Source organism: Drosophila yakuba, chromosome 3L (genome assembly GCF_016746365.2).
Source record: "Drosophila yakuba strain Tai18E2 chromosome 3L, Prin_Dyak_Tai18E2_2.1, whole genome shotgun sequence".
NCBI lineage: Eukaryota > Metazoa > Arthropoda > Insecta > Diptera > Drosophilidae > Drosophila > Drosophila yakuba.
Window position 1 is genome coordinate 14,762,233 of NC_052529.2, and position 20,324 is coordinate 14,782,556.

General features: G+C 40.6%; 1 protein-coding gene across 1 annotated transcript; it reads right to left on the minus strand.

Moving 5' to 3' along the window:
• Positions 1-1,821: 1,821 nt before the first annotated feature.
• On the minus strand, positions 1,822-18,460 carry LOC6534107 (motor neuron and pancreas homeobox protein 1). Its single transcript, XM_002094757.4, has 4 exons — positions 16,731-18,460; positions 14,575-14,760; positions 8,588-8,784; positions 1,822-2,697 (listed from the first exon to the last, which is right to left on the minus strand). Exons 1-4 carry the CDS (start codon positions 17,656-17,658, stop codon positions 2,464-2,466), a joined length of 1,545 nt encoding a protein of 514 aa, XP_002094793.2. The 5' UTR covers positions 17,659-18,460; the 3' UTR covers positions 1,822-2,463.
• Between the last annotated feature and the right edge of the window lie 1,864 nt (positions 18,461-20,324).

The following is a 20,324-nucleotide window of genomic DNA, read 5'->3' on the forward strand; positions in this document are numbered from 1 at the left end:
GAACCTCAAAAACGAGCACGTTCGACTTTCTGTGCGGACGCCTGCGCAGCTGGCGAAAAAGTAAACCTCATTCGAAATGGCCAATTCAAAGGCGATTCACACTCGATCGTCAATTGCTGGAAGTTGACTTTGGGCGCGTACTAAGACAATGGTGAAAATACCGGAGAAAACCTGCCCGGAACTGTGCGGAAGTTCATCCGATTGCCTTTTATGCGATGGAAAACGATGGAAAACGATGGAAAACGTGCCAGGTTCAATGGTTCTCAATGAGTTGGCGAAATTCGCCGAGTGTACAATGCCATCCATTCTTCGGGTATTTGATCTACGATCCTAAGACTCATCCATGAATATCACGTAATACGGCGGCTGTTTTCTGTTTTCTGAGCTGCCGCTAATGGCTCGACTTGGTAATTATCGCCGGTATGCTAATGGCGTTTTAAACGGACCCGCCTCCCCAAAAAGAGTTACCGATACCGATTGTTTGCCATTGCACTCGCTGCTAAAGCATGATTAATGTGGGTGCCCCATTAGAAGCGAGTCAACAATGGCAGTTCGGTAGTTGCAACAGTCAGCCTGCGGAGTCATTAGCCAGTCTCGATTCAGTGGGTCTGTGTATCATGAATAGTTGGGATAGTTTTCCATTCGTGGCTGACTGGTTGGTGGAGGAGTGCAGCCCCTTTTTCGTTTAATAGCTCTCTGGGGAGTTGCCGTCCATTGTAATCGAGTTATTTGCTCAATGGAGGTTTAGATGTTCGAGTATTCACTCTGGTATTTTCTCAATTCGGCGTGAAGTAACTTAATGGACTTTAAACACTTTTTAGGTGCTTTCTTCTCCATGTCAAACGAATTTAATCATTTTATTCTGAGCTTAAAATAAGTATAAGCTCGTATTTAAAGATTTACCAACTGGACCACACTTTTGAATCATATTTCACTGGGAAATGCAGTTCGAAAATGTATCCGTATCTTTTTTATTTCATTATCTCACGTATAATTATTTAGATACTTTATTCCCTCGTTACTCACGCTTCCATCGCCAGTTTTCATTTCAGACTTGTTGCATTCAGACTTTTGCCCCATTCATTCATAACACCTTGGAGGGCATACATAATTTAATGATATTTATTGTTATTGGCCAACTCCTTCGACTCTCCCCCTCTCGCTACGACTTCAACCTGCTTCGATTCCATTCATGGGCTGTCCAATGTTTTCTACTCATATGCTCACTTGATTGACAGTTAATCAATCTTTCGGTTTTAGTTGGATTCTTTTCACACATTCCCTTATTCTTGGGTGACGTTTTCGCCCTCTCCTTTCGCTGCCACAATTCATTTGTCTGCACCTTGTTGGCCAGAAATACTTTCGAGTTAATCCTTTTGACTTTGTCCGTTTGACGGATTGTCGTTTGACTGACTTCTCTTACCGGATTGACTGCATGCGAGGAGTGCCTAAAGCAGATTTCCGGTCTGTAATTGTTATGAGTCTTAAGCCAGAAGAATCAATTCTTAATTCCCTTGTAGGAGGATAGGCTGATCGGATTTTTTTCGTACAATCCTACAGAATTCTTCGGCTTTTTGGACCTTAAAATCGTAGTTGTTGTTGGGACCTAATCACCTGTTCACTTGCCACTAGATTTTCATTTATCAAAACTGTGGAATGCATTCTTATAATGCAGTGATATACACACAAACTCAGTCTCAATTTTACAATAATAAATAAACTTTTAATTTCTGTAGGTTGTTTGTTAATATTTAAAGCTTAAAGCCAGAAAAACCATTAAATTAAAACCAGAATTTAATATTTTCATTGCATTTTATTTTTTATCAATTTGAAATAATTAAAATTACAATTTAATTTAAATACATTTTACATATAATTTACCGCAATAGTTAATCATCATGTTTTGCGCCCGTATCATCAATATTGTGAATATTGTTGCGCAATCTCAGTTAGCATAGTTAATAGTATATATATTTTATTAATTATATAAACTAAAGTCAGTTTTAATGCACGAAATTACATTAAAGTTAAGGATTAGAAACTAAACATACAATATGTAATAAATTCAGTTTAATTTTTTTGTGCCAGTGCCTCAACTCCGTTCGATTTGCTTATTAAATAGTGGCGTTAATTAAGCTTCATGTTAAATGTATTCATTAAAAAATTAACATAAATATTTACACACCTATTGAACAAAGTGGGGAAATAAGTAAGAGAGTTTTTGGAGGGGAGAAATGAAGTCTTCAGAAGACGGTAAAGTGGCAAAACCTTAAAACCTGAACCCAAATCATTTAGCTGAAATTGTTTCTAGCTGCTGCTGCTTTTGTGGCTGGCTGCTTTTGCTTGGGCTTTCTAGCTAATTAGCTGGCGCTGGCGCTGGAGCACTCAAATTTATTCTAAGTGCAATCCATTCCATTCCATTTCATTGCGAGTCCATGTCCTTGCATAGTTTGTAAATTCGTTTTAATGACGATAGTTATCCTGCTGCTGCTGCTGCGAGGACCCCGAACTGTTGCTGCGACATCTCTTGTTCTGAGCCGGGGACTCTCCCATATCGAGACTTTCGTTATCGCTGTCCATGGTCTCGCTGCAATCGCCATCGTTATCGCCGCCCATATCGTCCTGTTTCCTCTTGGCCGTGGCCATTTCCGCCGCATGCCGTTTGCGCCACTTGGTGCGACGATTCTGGAACCAGACCTGCAACAAAACAGAGAAAGAATCACGCATTAGTGAGGGGCAAATAAAATGTTATTGATATAATCCTAGTGCTGACCCTAATCAGAAAAGCTTCAAAAGAACTATATCTCAGGTGATTATAGGACTTAAACTTATTTAAAGGAGAGGAAGAGTGTAAGTACCTATTTGATTAGCGAATACCAACTCCACATTTAGCTCTTTTTCTATCTGCGCTTAAGTTGAAACGGAAAAATCTGTCCATGTGTAATTAGGGGAGTCACATTGTCAAAGTCATTAAGTCGCCCTGCGGATGGGGCAAACGAGCCAGCAACAGCCCATAAGTCGCATCATCAACGCCGGTTAACCCTCAATTAAGACAATATTAAGCCCAGGACAGCCAAATGGCGAAATGTTGCCCAGCAGCAACAGCACAGAAGCAACATCAACCGCAGCAGCAGCAGCAACATCAGCAACAGCAGCAGCAACTGTTTTCAGCGGCAAAAACTATGCACAAACCATGACTAACGTCTTTGGCTGCGCTTCATTTTGCCGGCCTCGTTTGCCTCGCTCTGTGGCAACATATGTTGGCCAAAATCCTCCTCGACCTTCCCATCCCCAACGCCCATGGCTGTTTTAAAAGCGGATTCACATTCACCCATCCAAGTCCCAGGCACGTTTTCCAGCTTTCAGCTGCCTGCCTCCCTTCAAACTCAAAATCGGCATAATTTCAACATTTGCCTGATGATGGAGCAGATTTTTGGTAGCTGTTTGCAGTTAGAATCATTAACAAGGCGTATAAATGGGCACTTAATTTAAGAGTCCACAGAATTTGGAAAATAATTTTTAAGAAACATTAATACAGTTCTTAAGCTTAAAACTTAAAAAATGATCTATAAAACTTGAATATTAAACACTTACTTATATTTTTACAATAATGATTTCTCAAAACCTCTGTTTAGTTACGTCCTATCAAGAGATCAAGTTAATTACCAATTTCAGACTGTCATAACCGTTTTGGTTAAGTGTTTGGCCCACACCCATGGCGAAATCAACGCGGAAACCCAAACAGCACAAAGGTGCAATTAAAGCAGATACAGGATAATTTACAACTTCATTTGCACATTTGTGTAATTATTATTTGCAACATTATGCGAAATAAAAATACGATTAATATTTTCCGTGTGTTACAAGCCGCAGGGAGAGTGCACAGACGAGAGTTTCCCAGTGTCTTGGTGCTCGGGAAAACAACAGACAGCCAGCCAGCAGCGGCAACAACAACATTAGTTGGCATCATTAAGGCTGCTTTTCATGGTCATTATTTTTTGGTAACATCTGTGTCCATGCTGCTACGGGATTTGCCACTGAGCCATGGGCAAAGAGGAAAATTGAGCTTGGGGCAAGTGGCTGCTGGCATTTTCCTTTTTTCCCCCCTCATCCCCCAACGCTACTCGATTTTCCACGTCTCTTTTCCCATTTCATCATCATCATCATAACGTCGGTGTTTGCGTCATCTAGCACCCACTAAAGCATAGTTGATGTTGCAATGACAACAGATTGCTGACTATTAAAGCAATGTTTAGTTTGGATACGCAAAATTCGAGCGATTTAAACTAGAATTTCAAACATAACATAAATTTTAAGTGATTACAGAAACTAGACAGTATGAAAATGCAAACTAAGAAGGAAAATAAGTACGTATAGCTTTAAGATTCTTGGTTCTTTTCCCTCAAACCTTTTACATTTTTAAAGGAAGGTGAGGTGATTTCAGTAGCCATTTATTGCTCTTATTTTTTGGACACCCACATTGGAGTCCCAAGCTGAAATTTCACAACTGTTTGCATCACTTTTATGGCCACCGTGTCGGGCGTATTAGCCAAGAACTTAGAAGCCGCCTTGACAGGTAAGGATAGATAGATAGATAGATGGCCAAGAAGTAGCTGATGCAAGAGGATGGTCAAGGGAGCCGAGCTCAATTTATGACAGCCAACATGTCAAAGTCAATCAAATATTGTGGCAATCAATTGGACTTGGTCACGTTACGCTGCGATATCGAATTGGGATTTATTTATTGCGGCAGGAGCAGCACCTTCAAACAAAAATAACCAAAAACACAAAAAGGTAACGAAAAACCGAAACAGGGCTCAAACAAAAGGAAAACGTTATAAAACATATTCCATTTTGGCACCGCAGCGGGAGTCCTCGTTTCCTGGGCCATCCGTCAGGTGAGCCATCGCCCTCGCCCTCAGATAAGGATAAAAAGGATGTTATGTAAATTTCGTAGGAACGGACGGGTTGTCAAAAGCAAACCTTCGCAGTGTGGTGGTGTGCCCTCAAAGCGAAATATATGACTCTTTGGGCAAATTGGAAATTTATTTGTTTACGCGTCCTGTGCGGGGGATGGGGGGGATACTTAAAAGTCATGAAAATTTACAACATGGCCGCATGCACACCGCGCACACCGATGGCCAATACAGTTGGCCTTTTTGGTAACATCGCCATCTGACAAGTTGGCTCCTACCTCGTTCGACTTTTCAATTTTTATCTTTTTTTTTCACTCCTATTGGTCCAAAGAATTTTTATTTATTTATTTTAGCCAGTGCGAGCTGGTGTGTTTTGTAGTTCTGGCTCGTAAATTTCCGTATCCATATAGCCGGCTCGCCCTCGCTCTTTATATGGGGATCGCTCTCCGTATTTATGTGAGTTTGTGATTTATTTGATTTTGTATTTTGTAGCCATAAACTTGAAGCCAGCTCAGCGCTTGAGTCATAAAAGTGCATTCCGTTTTTGGTTGGTTTTTTTTTTATTTTGGGATACTCGACTAATTGTTTGGTAAACCTAGAAATCGTCTTCAGCGCTTATGTAAATTCCTGGTCGAGCCCATTCATTAACACACAATCAAATCCATTAGCCAGTCACAATAGAATTCTTCCTCATCACCTCAGAAAAAAACTCGAAATCAATTAGACGTTATTCCCCATTTCTGTCATAAGTTTTTATGAACCGGCCCATTGTCAGCCCGTTGAACTGACAGTTTTCGGCAGTGGCCCATTGTCATTGCCAAACTGTCACTTCTGACAGTCGCCTCGAATCGGATTTGGTCCATAAGCTTTCATTATTCCGGTGCTAATTATGCGGCCCGATCTTTGTCTCATCAAAAGAAACAGATCATAAATAGCCATTTTAGACCATAATAAATATTGTCTTCATCTGTAGCCATTGGCACTCAGTAAAATTCCCAAACATATTCTTTTATGCATATTTATGTTTTCCTGGAAATTGATTTCTTGTTATTAGTAAATAGCAAACACCCTGCTAAAAGCTTGTCATAAATTGTAAAGTTTGTATTGAAGGCGCTCCAACTTTAAATGAAGTTCTATTAAATATTTATAGATTATCTTTCATATTTATTTTTCAAACACATTTACTTGTGCAATTAATGCTTCTAACATTTTATATAATCTGTGCTGCGTGACATGTGTTCAACAATTTAAGCCCACATGAACATTTTCCTTAATTGCTCATACCCACGTTTAATTAATTCCCTAAATTATCTTTGGCTTTAAGCCCATTACATCAAATGGCAGCTCCTCCTTTGCCTGTTTATACTGCCCGCTGCCATTACTTCTATCCACCTACTATTTGCAAAACAATCCCGACCAAAGTGTTTACATACATTGACTGAACAATCAGGACCAAAATGCCATTACATTTATGCAAAACCAGGGAGAAGAGCGGGCAAAAATCACGAAAAAGCTATAACAACAAAACATGCAATAATTTTATTGCTCGGAATGGACCTCCTAACTCCTAACTATGCCCCCCAAACACATGGACTGTCATTAATAATGGCCACAGACGCTATAATTCACCAGAGGGGGGCGCAGTCGTTGGGGGCGTGGCATTGGAAGTCTCCCGCTCATAAGAGCGTACAAAATGGCGACCATTTGCATTAAATGATTGCTAAAACGAAGGACGAAAGGAGTCGCTTTCTCTCGTTCGCCGTCTGTGGCCAAAAACGGTTTTAATTATGATAACAGCGCAATTATTCTTGTCAAGATCATTTGACCAACCACCCACTGTCAAACACGTGCACTGTAAGAAAATAACCTATCGTTTAAAAATGAAAAAAAATCATAACTGCCTAAACAACTTAGATTTTTGAAACATTGGTAATTCAGCATCGATATTTGATTTTCAAACAAAGTGCCTAACGTTATTCCAGATAACAAATGCATAAACTGTTTACTACATTTTGTAAATGAGTTTTATTCGTTAGAAACACAGCTTTTCTCTCAGTGCACTTGCCACTTTGCCTTTTGTCTGTCTGTCATAATTTGGCTTGGCTTTTGGGGGCGGCTGTTGTCCAGTTTCTGCCTTTTTGTTTGTCAATTTGCATACTATCATCGTCATGGCTGTTTTTCATCTGGCTCTGGCTAACACACACTGGCACACACACTGGCACACACACTGGCACACATGCACGCACACTAATTGAATATGTATGAAGCTGGCAGGCTGCCCATCGTTGTCGTTGTCCCTTCTGCATTTTGTGCCATCCCGGGTCCAGAATTTAATTTACACTCACCCAAAAGTCATGCAGTCATTTGGCATGTCTATCAGAGAGAGACGCGTTGAGACAGCGCGGAGAAAGTCCGGGGAAAGCGGCGGGAAAATGGGGAAAATGTGGAAAATGCTGGGGCCCGAAATCAACCCGAAATCCTGCAGTTTTCATCCATCTCCCTGTCCATTTGTACTCGTCATCAGCGCATTCTCCGCCCGCCGCTCCCTGTTCGTCCTGTTTAGTCCTTAGCACAAAATGACGCATATTTAGCTGCAGCTCAAGCCATCAATCCTGAATGTTCATCTATCTATCTCTATCTCTGTTCCCTCGCTCCCTCTGTCCCTGTCTGTCCTGTGCCTCATTCTTTGGCAATTAATCATTTTCCTCATCATAAACGTGATTTCTTTTCCACTTCTGATTGCACTCAGTTGTGTGGTGAGAAAAGGTATCGCTTTTGCTTTGGGGGACATTTGGAAGAGATGATGTCGAGCAAATGGGGCAAACGTGTCCCTCTTAGCAGGACATCTGATTTGATGTTTTTTAATTAGCATCTTAATATTTAATAAGTAACTGACATACGACAGCACTTATTAAAATTATTCTTTAAGTTTCTGTTTCAATTCAGTTATATGAAACTATAGCTTACCGTTAAAGAGTAAAGATTGTGTCGCTAAAATCTTCAAACCTTTCTAACTTTTTCGAAACGCCAACATGTTTTTTAACCCACCGCAAACCAATTAACTTGCCTGGATTACGACTAATTCGAGAGTTACAGGGCACCGCAACTGAGATACAGATACGCGGCGAAGGATTCAAAATTCCGAACGACACGCGACGGCTCCACGGACCATCGACCATGACACGTGCGTTTCCCCGTTTCGGATTACAACAAAAGTTGATGACAACAAATTTGACGACACAAAGGATTTATTTGTTGATAACATTTCCTTCTTTTTTTTCGGCGTTGTGTGGTTGGAAAAAAGGAAACTTTAAAATGGTGGAGGATAACATATTGCACTAAGCCTTTAATACGCGTTCCCAGGGGACTGAGAATGGGAACCATTGAGACCCATTGAGACCCATTGGCGCCATTTTGTATTTCGAGGGTAAGGCCGAAAAATCCACGAGATTTGTCTTTCAATAAAAATGCAAATTTGTCAGAAAATTCAGGGGCAGAACAAGCGAAGTGCTGCGTACTCCTGTTCACCTTTTGCGGAGTCAGTTTTCTATTTTTATGTGGTTTGGCTGCGGGTCGATTGCCTCATTCGCCATTTTTATGAGTTTTTAATTTGCATTTGCCAAAAGTCTGAGTCCCCGAATTTAAGTGTTTTCCCGTTCATGTTTGCTTACCTTAACTTGCGACTCGGACATTCCTAAGGCGTAGGCGAGCTTGGCACGCTCTGGTCCGGCCAGATACTTGGTTTGCTCGAATGTCTTCTCCAGGGCGAAGATCTGCTGACCACTGAATGTTGGGCGGGTGTGTTTCTTTTTGCCATCCTTGTCGTTCGATGGGTGGTGCTGATGCGATTGGGATAGATTGGCGGACACTGAAAAGGGGGAAAAATTCAAAAATTATATTAATAAATTTCAGTCATTTTATATGCATATAATGGTGTACAAAATTGCAACTCAGAAACCCAAAATTTAGTTGTTCAATTTCTCTCCACTTTTCATACTGTCTCGAAACTTTTCAAATTGCAGCAGGCGAAACACTTTGAGTGCCTTGTTTACAAGCATTTCTCAGAATTTAAACATTACATCGCCCCCAAAAATTGTTTTAATGAATTGTTAAATAATGCCACCGTAAAGACGGGGACAAAGTTGTTTAGCGCATCGTGGGGTGGTTGTAAAGCGGTTTCCTTGTTGCGGCACAAAAGTTTTATGACATTTATTAATTGTTTACGAGGCGACAGCTGCTAATTTGGGAAGAAACTTTTGGGACAATGCCACTGGAAAAGGTGTTTGGGGGTTGTCAACTAACATTAAATGATTTCGGAACTCGATTTTGGAACATTCAACAGCAAATATTCGAACATTCTGAATAAGGAATTAAATGTTTCTCAGTCAAAAATTATATTTAATTCTTTACAAAATGGGTTTTGCCTATGCAACATATTTTTGTTTAGCTATTACTAATTTCTCTAGCCGTTTAATAATTCCACTCTGATTACGATTTGGTAAGAAAATGAATGTGCCGAGGAGCAGACTGAAAAGATCCCTATGCACACGTTTGCCCAATTAACAAACCCAAATTGACCACAGCAATTTATGGTACAAGGAGCCCGAGGAAGGAAACTTTTGCCGCCGAGGGTCGTCGGAGCCTTCATTAAAATCAATTAGCAAAAGCGACGACGACGACAGCAAGAGGCCAATAAAAGCGAGCCAAGTGGTCCAAAACAGAACGCCCCTTCGACGGCCACGCCCCCTCAGCAAAGGGGCATTGTCATGGTCGTAGGCGGGGGGGTTTGCCAGGGGGCACTACGTGCCCTGTTGGCTCGTAAAGTCAGTCAAGTGGACACGGAGGGTGGTCATAAAATTAAACGGTAGCGGTGGGAATGGCACAAAAAGGGCAGTGGGTGGAGTTGAAGGTGGTGGGTTGAGGGTGTGTGTGTGTGTGTGTGTGCTTTCAATTAATGTCACCCCATTATTAAATGATCCCAAATTATGTGAAATGATTTAACTAAATATGCACAAGGCAGAGCCCAAAAGGGGACATCCGGCGGCAGGCAAATGGGCTTTGGTAAAAGGTAAAGCCACAGACAGCCGTTGTCCTCGAAAGGGGTGGTCCTTTTTTCGGTCCACGTTGGGTTGAAACTGTGTGTCCCTTTATGATACTTTGGTGCCATTTGCGCAGAAATATTAATTTAAATGGTTATTTCTAACAGCTTTCATATAGATAAGGATATTTTTTATTCGGGTTAGACCCTGCACTATGCAAAATTACATCTGATGGAAGGATGTGGGTTGCCTTACAGAATGGCATTGCAATTAAACGGCATGCGTTAAATTGCTCTAATTAAAGACAAAGAAAAAGGTAGAAAATATTAAATGGGTATATTTAGATAGATCTATATCTAGATTATTCATAAAAGTGTGTATAATATATATTTATTAATTTAATGACTTTCTAAGCTTTAAGCTAACACTTTCCATTTCAATGCAATCTCAGCTGCCAATCTGTACCACTTTGCAGCCTTGTTCGAGTTATGAAAACGAAAAGCCTTGCCAAATAAAAATGTGTGTGGCATTAAATTTATACGTTTTTTGTTTTTTTTTCGTTTTGCAGACAATTCTGGAGCTTAACAAGACTTGTCAATAAAGGAGGATGGGTTTTTTCGAGGGTATCTGCCGCGGACTTTCGCCATGTAACAAGCGTAATCCCTTGCAAGAAAAATTGTAGCAGTGATAATTTTTTTACTCTCTTTGCGTATAGCTATCTCGTTTTGCCCCCACCCCCCAAGTGTCTCTGTCTCTTTCGCACTGACTGGGCTCCTTGGCGGTTGGCAGCTGCGTCCTGCAAGGACCCTCATAAATAACCGACAAATATGAAGCGTTTATTTGCTCATGTCACGGCCCTCAAACGCAATGCAATGAAATGAAAATGGTCCGCCCCTGCTGCCTGTTTTTTTTTGTTTTTCCCTTATTTTCCTGACCCCTCCGCACGCCCCTGTGCCCTGCGATTGAGGCACTGGCAGTTGTCTATAATCGCATAAGTCACCCTGTTGGCATCGCTGCATTTGCACTTTTTCCTCCCAGCACTCGAATTTTTGTTACTTTTCCTTACTGCCAATATTTTTACGGCGTTAATATTTTTTGGTCATTCCTTTTTTTTTGTTTTGGCGGGGTGGCAAGTAAATTCTAGGTGGGCGTGTGCTGTTTTGTGTAAATGTTTCCCTTATTGAAAATATTAAAATGCCATTTATTATCGGGTGTAATGTAGCAACAGACGAGGAAAGGCGGGATAATTTGATTTGAGGATGGAATGACTTTAGCGAGACAATCGTTAACACCAAATGTTGATGGACAAGGGATTATCTTTTAATAATAACACTGACGTTCGTCTGTCTAAATTTTCAATTGAGGAAATCGGGGAAAATAGTCTTTAATATGCATTTTGTATCAGATGTATGTTAATATTCATTACAACTGCAAATACAAGATTATGAAACATTTGAATATAAAAAACCATTTTCTTTTACTTGCAATATGATTTATTTTGCACATTTCGCTTGCTGAATTACTAACCATTTAAGATGAGTGTCCTTATTATAAATCCCAGTGCCTGCAACCTAAATCATTTCCCGTCTCTTCTCACGTTGATGTAACAATCTTGTAAAATGTTAATGCCAATCTGCTTGTGGAGCAGTAAAATCCTCGCACACACCAGTTGGGGCGGATAATCCGCACCTTTTTTATATACCCCAGGTAGTGTGCGATTGTATATGTATGTATGGATGTGTGTATGTAAGTTGCCTCATTAAGTGCCACTGCTGCCATCCCTGTCTTTCCCTCGTGTCTTGTACGGTGTTTTATGGCCTGTTTTATGCCCGATTATATGCTTGAAGCACAAGTTTTACGTGGAGCTAAGGGAAGGGTGGGGAGGGGGAATTCCGGGGGGATGACACAGAAAATGCCACTTGAATTTTAATTAAACGCAACAGCTAGACAGGCTAGTGCCGTCTCTTTCTGCTGTCTTCATTAAGCTTAATGAATTGTGTCAAACGCAGACTGCGGTTTCAGTTGCCGTCCTCTTCTGAATTTACGATTCATTTCCTCTCGTCCTGTATTTACTTTTTATGCCAAAGTTAATTATTTAATTAGCACGATGCGGTTACACGCTTTATTTTCATTTCGCTTTTAATGAATAAAAGGATATGGTAAAAAGTGGCTTGAGCTTCTGTTTAGTATGAAATAGTGGCTAGAATTTTGCAACATATATCTGATTGCATTATCAGTTCCTTAGTAAAGTTACCAGTTTGATTGTCCCATATTATTGATCCGTTGTATCTGCACAGCGATAACTAACCTACCACATACGATATGATAAGTCAACCGAACAATTTCCATGCACACTATCAACTATTATGTAAGCCCCACTTAATCCATTTCAATCATATTAAATAAAATTCCGCAATGAACTAGCGTAAATTGAAAGCCAATAAATTTCCATTAATGAATTGCACGGCAAATATTGATAATGAACAATACAAATAAACGCGTTGATAAACATAAACAGGTGGAATGCAAGCAAATGAAATAAAAAAGTGCCGGGCTTAATCAAAGAGTAAATATTGCCACCCAAAAGCTAATCAAATGGAATTGCATTATTAATAACAAATAAAATGTGTTGAAAAATTGCAGCACAAAAAATCATAGCATACTTCCGAGGGCAGGAGAACAAATTCAAATGAGTTTGTGTGTGTGGCCATTTTATGCGCACACGCACACACACCCGTGAGCGGAGAAAGCTTTCTCCCTTGTTAACATGACAGCCTACAAGCACATAAACACAAATACATACAAATATGTGTGCTGGGCGGCTGCTCCATTTCGGGATAAAAAGGAAGAAAATCGGAGGGAAGTTAAACAAAACACCCCCCATTGTTTCAGCTAGATAATAATGTGGCAACATATTCTTGCAGCGTCTGTGTCTGCCTTTATCTTTCTATATACATTATATATATACAAATATATATATATACTCGTACAGGCAGTCTGCTTAAACATTTTGTTTTCGACTAACGAAAGTTTTTTGCGTCTGGACCCACAAGCTGTCGCATCTTTGCAGCCATAAATACGTATATACACAGATAAATAAAAAATGGATATAAGAAATGGTTGTATGTTTATGTAAATAGGGAAAATATGAGAATGTTAAACGTGGCCAAAGTTAACCAAAACAAAAATGATGTGGAAACAATGAGCCACAGCAACTGACAATTGAAACATGTTTTTCAAATTCAATTCTATTTTATGGCTTGCTGATTTTGACTTCGATTTTCAAGCGTAAATGTATTGATTTCTGTATGGTAAGGAAGAGCGAATGAATAATAAAGAAGCAGCTTTAAGATTTTAGGAAATTAAGATAATAAGAAATTTATTTCAATTATTTTTAAATTCAATTATTATAAATTTCTTAAAAACAATACTATTTTATTAATTTCCCTATACATGTTTTCTTTGAAATATAAATAGTAAATGAATCTATATATATGTTTTTATGTAACCACTTTTTAAAATCCCCAATTTTCTGCTGACTTTAACCAGTCTGCTCGTCCAATCCATGTACCCAACCATTCGCTGCTCTGTTTAGCAAATCAATTAAATCAATATTTGCTTAATGTTGCCCACAGAGCTACCAAAAGCGTAAAAATTCCTCGCCACCTAACGACACACTTCAGAAATCAAATCGAACACAAGCCAAACATAAACACAGAGTCTGTGCCACGAATCTGTAGGTGCCCCTTTCCACCTTTCCACCTTTTTCACGATCGCATGAATGCAAGAAAATTGTGAACGATTTCCGAGTTGTGGGCCAAGACTTTAGTGCCCAGTCATGGCCGCAATTAAAAGGCGAACAGCAGCAGCAGTAGCCCACAGCACTAAATCAAATCAATTGCCAATGCGAACCGCGAACCCGATGACGATGACGATGGTGATGGTGATGATGACGAGGAAGTGGAAGAGGGGCTTTTAAACAAATAAACAATTGGATGTTGGAAAAGGAAAACGAGTTTCGAGCTGGTGGCACATTACTTAATGAGCTTAGCGCTGCCTATAAATAGATGTAATAATGAAGTAACCAGATCAGAAATCAGAAATCGCCTGCTCGCTGGCTCGTCCGCTCAGTAAATTAATTTTTCATATGGCCAAGAAGAAGGGAGAGGATTGGCATACCATGTCCCATCCCCGGCATCATCATCGCCATCATTATCGACTTTTGTGTGGAGTCATTCCGAAAGAGAGCTCTCCGAGCCCGCTGATCGTGTCAAAGTGGTTCCTCAACACTTATTAATGAGTCGGACAATGCAACTTGCCCCCGTTGTAAGCCGCATTGGTAATCACTTGAGAAGCCCATCGCCTGATCACCGTGATCATTAGTTGGGCATTCGCTGCGCTTTGTTAACGGTTTCGCCGGCACCCCAGTTCTCCATATCTCCAGATCCCCCCATCCCTCAACCGATCTGATTCGATTCGATCCCCGCCTCCTGAAGAGGAAGTGGAAATCGCAACGAGGTGTGCCCTCGCCCTCTTACAATCGATACCAAATTACGCGCCCGATTCACGGATCAATTGCAAATTAATGATTGTCTGCTAACAAGCTGCAGTCTACTTACTCGTGTTGGAGAGCCGTTCGCGCCACGCTATGGGATTGGCCACCAGTCCCTGTAATCCTGGCCAGTACAGGTGCGTGCGGTCCACTATGTGTCCAGCATGGGTCTTCAATGGCGCTCCTTGGCTCTGCGAAAGATACTGCGCCATTCCCGCGGCTGCGGCGGCGATCGAGAAGCGGGGAATTCCAGCTGGGGGATACAAATTAATGGAATATCCATGGTTAGTAATGGGTTTGGCAGGAATATGGCAAAAATTCATTCAAACCAAAACAGAAATACCACACGAGACTCTGCCTTTTTGTTTTAATTCAATGTTCAATATTAAAACCGAAAATATAATCAATAAGGATGATCTATTATATTATATTACTAATTGGTATTCATGGAATGAGATTTATCATTAAACTCCCACTAACTGAATTTTGTAGTTGATAAGTTGCACTTAAAATATCTTGTATATTTTAATAATAAAGTTAGATGACAGTTTTTTATTTGAATAGATTTCAAGCCCAATTAGCTTCAAAAATAAGTATTTTCCGTATACATATTCATTTATTTTTCGATGTCATTATTTTAGTCGTCATTATTTTACTTGCTTAAGACATAAGTAGAAACTACTGGGTAATAAATTGCTCGAGTATAATCAAAATAATATACCCAACCCATTAACTAATCCTCTCAAAAGTTTACTTCCCTTTCATGAGAATTTCACTCAATTTGTTCTAAGCCAATATTTCTGCCCACTCATGGCGAACTCAAGCACACAATACGGAATTTGTTCGAATTAATTACAGGCCATTAAATAATTTGTCAAAGAACGAGTTACGTTGCTGGTGACCGAATCGTTTAAAGCAGAAACCAAATAAACGAAGCAAATCACATAAACGCCCTCGTTAAAAATAATTAAAAATGTTATGGCAAATTGTCAGCACCCTGTCGACCACGCCCCCCGCCCCCCTTTCAAACCACTGTCATGTCACACAATTGGTCTATTTTTCAGTGAAAAAGTAAGAAAAAAATACGAGGCAGAGTGACTGAAAAACCAAATCATTTTAGTGAAACGACAGCGCCACAGATTCAGAAGCCCACCTCCATTTATTTCCCATATAGACCACGTTTTTCGTGTGTCATTTTGATTTAATTACAAACAATTTGACAACTAATTGCTGCAATTTTTAACGTTAAAACGCGTATCTCATTACGTTTTGTGGTCATTTTGCAATTGCATATTATAACCATTTTGGGGCTTCGTAGAAAACGGTGTACCCAATATCCCAAATTGCCCTGATTAGGTAAATGGACCCGGGGGAGGGGGGCGTAATGACAGGGGGAGGGGGAGGTTGTGGGCTGGGGAATGGCTTTTATTGAATCATATGGAATCATGCCAAACCGGATTCGTAAACAAAACAACAATTTTCGGTCGTTTTTGTTCGAGGGGATTGCCTTTTTATATTTCTGTTTGGTTTGCGAAACGAGTTTTTGAAGCATTTAAAATATATCTTATTTTTTCGTTGGCTGTGTGTGAGTTTGCTGCATACATAATATCTATTGATTTGTGTTTCATTTTTATTTTTTTGGTGTTGCATAATGCCTTGGTGCACTGAATTGGGGTAGCCAATTGCAGTTGAACTACTGCTACTACTATTATTTCTTTGGATAAAAAAAAGGAAAGAATTGTGATAATTATATAACTGGTGGCTTTGTTTTATAAATATTGTACAATAAAAATGAGTGGGAACGATTTAATTTTCAAACAAAGCTCTACATCTTTAAATAATACTTAATGAATCTTATATATTTTCCAAAAGCTTATAAACTTTACTCCATTGATTTAGTTACTAGATATGAGTTTTGTGTCTTTTGTCAAACACTTAAATGATAAGTGTATTTTTATTTTATTAAAATTTAAAAAAAAATTAAAACCTTTAGTTTCTGCTCATATTTCTATTACCATCTATATCATATATTAAAATGCTTGTTAAATTTTTCAAATAATTCTTTTAAATTTGTTTTGAAAACTTTCCTTCTTTTATGATATTCATATGTTTAATGGAGTTATTCAACACCTCCTGCCTCGAAAAACTTTGTATTAATTAACTAGTTACACCGTCTAACTAACAAAACAAGTCAGCGCATATAAAACCCATTCCATTACTCACCTCCAGTTAAAGCACTTAGACCCGCCGATGTGACCGGCGGCGGTTTGGAGAGGATGGTATCGATGCCGTGCGGATTGGGTGCACCCTGGCTGTTGGTGTTCGTGGTCGTGGTGGAGGAGGACGATGAGCTGCCACCGGATCCGCGATCACTGATCAGATGCGAGTTCGGGCTGTGGCCGTAGGACAAGCCATTTGCCGCCGCCGACGAACCGCCGACTCCTTGACCCTTCATTTCCGTGGTCATCGAGTGAAGAGCGGCCAGCGGGGGACCGAGAAAACTCAGCGGGAGCTTGTGATCCATGTGGTTATTATTGTTGTGAACTCCGGCGTTTCCAACGTGGTTGGCATTGTGCAACGCCAGTGGATTCACACCATGGTGATGCTGGAACTTCGCCCTCTGGCTGCTGAGATTCTCGGGACTGTAGTCGTTCTGGCCCTGCGGCGGCGGACTGGCGGATTCGCTGTTCTGGCACGGATCCTCCGCTCCACTGCTCCTCTGGCTCAAGGCATACGACTTGGCACTGTCCACACCGGGACTGGAGTTGTGCTCGTACCGCGGAGATGGCGAGGAGTCGGAATGGAGTCTGGAGGAGGCGGGTGGCGGTGTCGTCGAGGGCGAGTCCGAATCCTTTAGGCCACCGCCATGTGCCGCCTTCAGCAGCATTAGTGGACTGCTGTTGTTGTTGTTACTGCTATTATTGTTATTATTATTGTTGTTGTTGGCATAAACGGCCGCTGCCGCCGCTGCACTGTGGTAATCGGCCAACTGTTGTTGGTAGTCCGCCGCGGCCATCGCATGGGCATGGACATCGGCGAAGCCATTGCTCATGGCCGCCGCCAAATGATGACGTTGCGCCGCCGACGGAGGACTTCCCTGGGCGGCGGCCGCAAAGCTGTGATGGCGCATATACGGATTGATCAGATCCATCTCGGGCGCCTCGTGGCCGTAGTCCAGGCACTCCGGGTGCTGCTGCGGTGGTGCACGGTAGAAGGCCGGCGGAAGGGCCAAGTTGAAGGCGGAATTGGCGGACAGCTGGAAGCTCTGGGCCAGCTGCTTGGCCGCCACCTTGGCGTCGGGCGGTGGGGGCGTGGGCGAGGGATTGCTGCTGCCACCCGCCGGCGTAATGCTCAGGAATGGACTACCCAGCTTGGGATCGGTCTACGGATGGGGCGTCACTCGGAGAAGATCGAATCGTAGCGATCTGGGTTTTTCAGTTTGGTTGTAAATAGTGGAATAGCAGCTTCTATAGCAACTATTTCAAAAATTGTTTGCTATTTCCTTTACTTTTTCAAAGTTTTTTACCAATTTATTTGCAAAAAATCCTGCTTATAGACTTTATTAAGTTCCTTGTTGAGTATTTGAATTGTTTTTAATTATAGAGTCAACACTTTAGTTTCCGATATAGATTTTAGTATTTATATATTTTCCGATCACGATACGATCAAAATATGTTATGTTATATATTCGTGATCGTAAGATCTTGAATCCTTTTTAAGCACAAGCACGAAACCAATTTTGATAAACGGTCGAGCACGAAATCGTTTTCCGATTTTAAGCAACTACACACTTGGCATAAGCGATTTTGAACGAGAACGAGGCTATATGGCTATATAACTCCGTGGCCGGGAAATGTCGAAGTGAATGAAGACCCGCGCGTGTCCGCTTGCTTAGGCCTACGACTAGCGAATGATTTCCAAATTGACTCGACTGGCCCGCCGTCGCACAATCTCAGTTTCAGTTTCAGTTTCTGTTTCAGATTGAGTTTCGGTTTTTGGTTGGGGGTACGACGTTCAACCCTCTCCGCATTCCGATTCCACTCGCAGCATCACCTCTAACGAGTGCGAGTGAGAGCGGCGTATGCGCTTGTCTCGCTCGCGCATAGCGATGTGTCTCTTTCTCGCCCACAAGAGCGTTCCACAATCAGTGTAAACATGAAATGCAGACTGGAACGCAGTGGCATTGGCACAAAACGAATGGGAATTTTATTATGTACATCATTAAAATCAACTATTTCGGATTCGGATTGGAGCCTGGGACTGAAACGGGAACTTATCCTGGCACTCTTGCTGTCCTCTCTCTCGCTTGCACCTGCTTTCGTCTCTTTCTCGCCCACAGCTTCCTTGCGGCTGAGTGCATTTTCATGGCTTTTTCCCTGGGTCGCTGGATTGTGGGTGGCCTTTTTGTCGACTGCGAATGCCGTTTATTTGTTTAAAAAGCTATAAATATTGAGACGAAGCTGGCAGCTTTTTTCGTTGGCCTTATTCATTTAAATAATTAAAAATTGCGCTGGCGATAAATGAGAGCTATAAATGTAAACGAGAAACTATACGTTAACGTAGAAGTATTTTCTCACTTTCATATAAATGTGGAAAATTAACAAGTTGTAAAATCGTAATACTCGTATAATGAAAATATTCTAGTCTTACATAGTGTAATATAAATTTGTGAAATGTTTTTAATTCGCAAGCTGTATTGCATATGCTTATATACATAGCTTTCTTATGTAGGTACTCTATATTTTAAATACTTTTTAAACCATGTAGCCACAAGATAGGTTTTTCTAGATTATCTTATAAATGAATTTCAGAAATGAAAATCTGAGCATAGCATACAAACCTATAGATCACGATGTCTTCTACCCACACTTTCAGCACCGAACTGAATTAATACGCTAATTAACATTTTAATATTATTATGTGCCCGTCGGTGGGCCGGAGAATTGTTAACCCACCGACGGCCGACGAATTATATTCATGTTTATCTATATAAAAATACCGCTGTTGCTGGTGTCACACACACACACACAGACACACACGCACACTGACAGGCAGACGGGTGGTCCACATACAAATACAAAAATGCGCTTCATTTAATAATAAACTACACACAATTTTAATTTACTCAGACAAAACGGTGAGATCTCATAGGAATGAAATGGGAAGTGGAATCGAGGGCAAGGCCACGCCCACTAAGATGAGAAAGGGCGAGATAACTCCGATCGCCATTGTGAATGAGTATGAGTGAGTGTGAGTGAGAGTGAGAGCAGGAAGGAGCTAACGCACTCGCACTCAACCGTTGAGTGAGTATCTCTATCTTTTGCTGGGTCATTTCCACCACAGCTTGTTGATTTTCGACTGTGTTCTGTTCTTTATTTAATTGACTTTGCCGACCCATAAAAATGAAGACCTTAAATACTCCTGGCCACCTTACCCATTCAGCTCTCTTTTTATTTTGCCTAAGCAGCCCCCATCTTTGGCTTTGATCTCAAACAATTCCCTATAAATGTATGCATGGCAGAAAACATGTCATAGCATTTTCTTTTATCGCAGTTAACAGATCTCTAACGAAAAACATTGAAAAATGTACACTTTAAAATTTTTAGCAGACCTAAGAAAAGTTAATGGGTATTAACTGCTAATAAGCAGCTTTCAATACCCTAGTTTTAAATTTTAATTGAAACAAAAATTATATTGTAAGATTTATATAAAGGAAAATAAATTGTATATGGTAGTATCTACATTAGACAATTTTAAATATAAAATTCAAAAACATAATAACGCAAGTACTTATTTCACAATGAAATCAATTTTTTA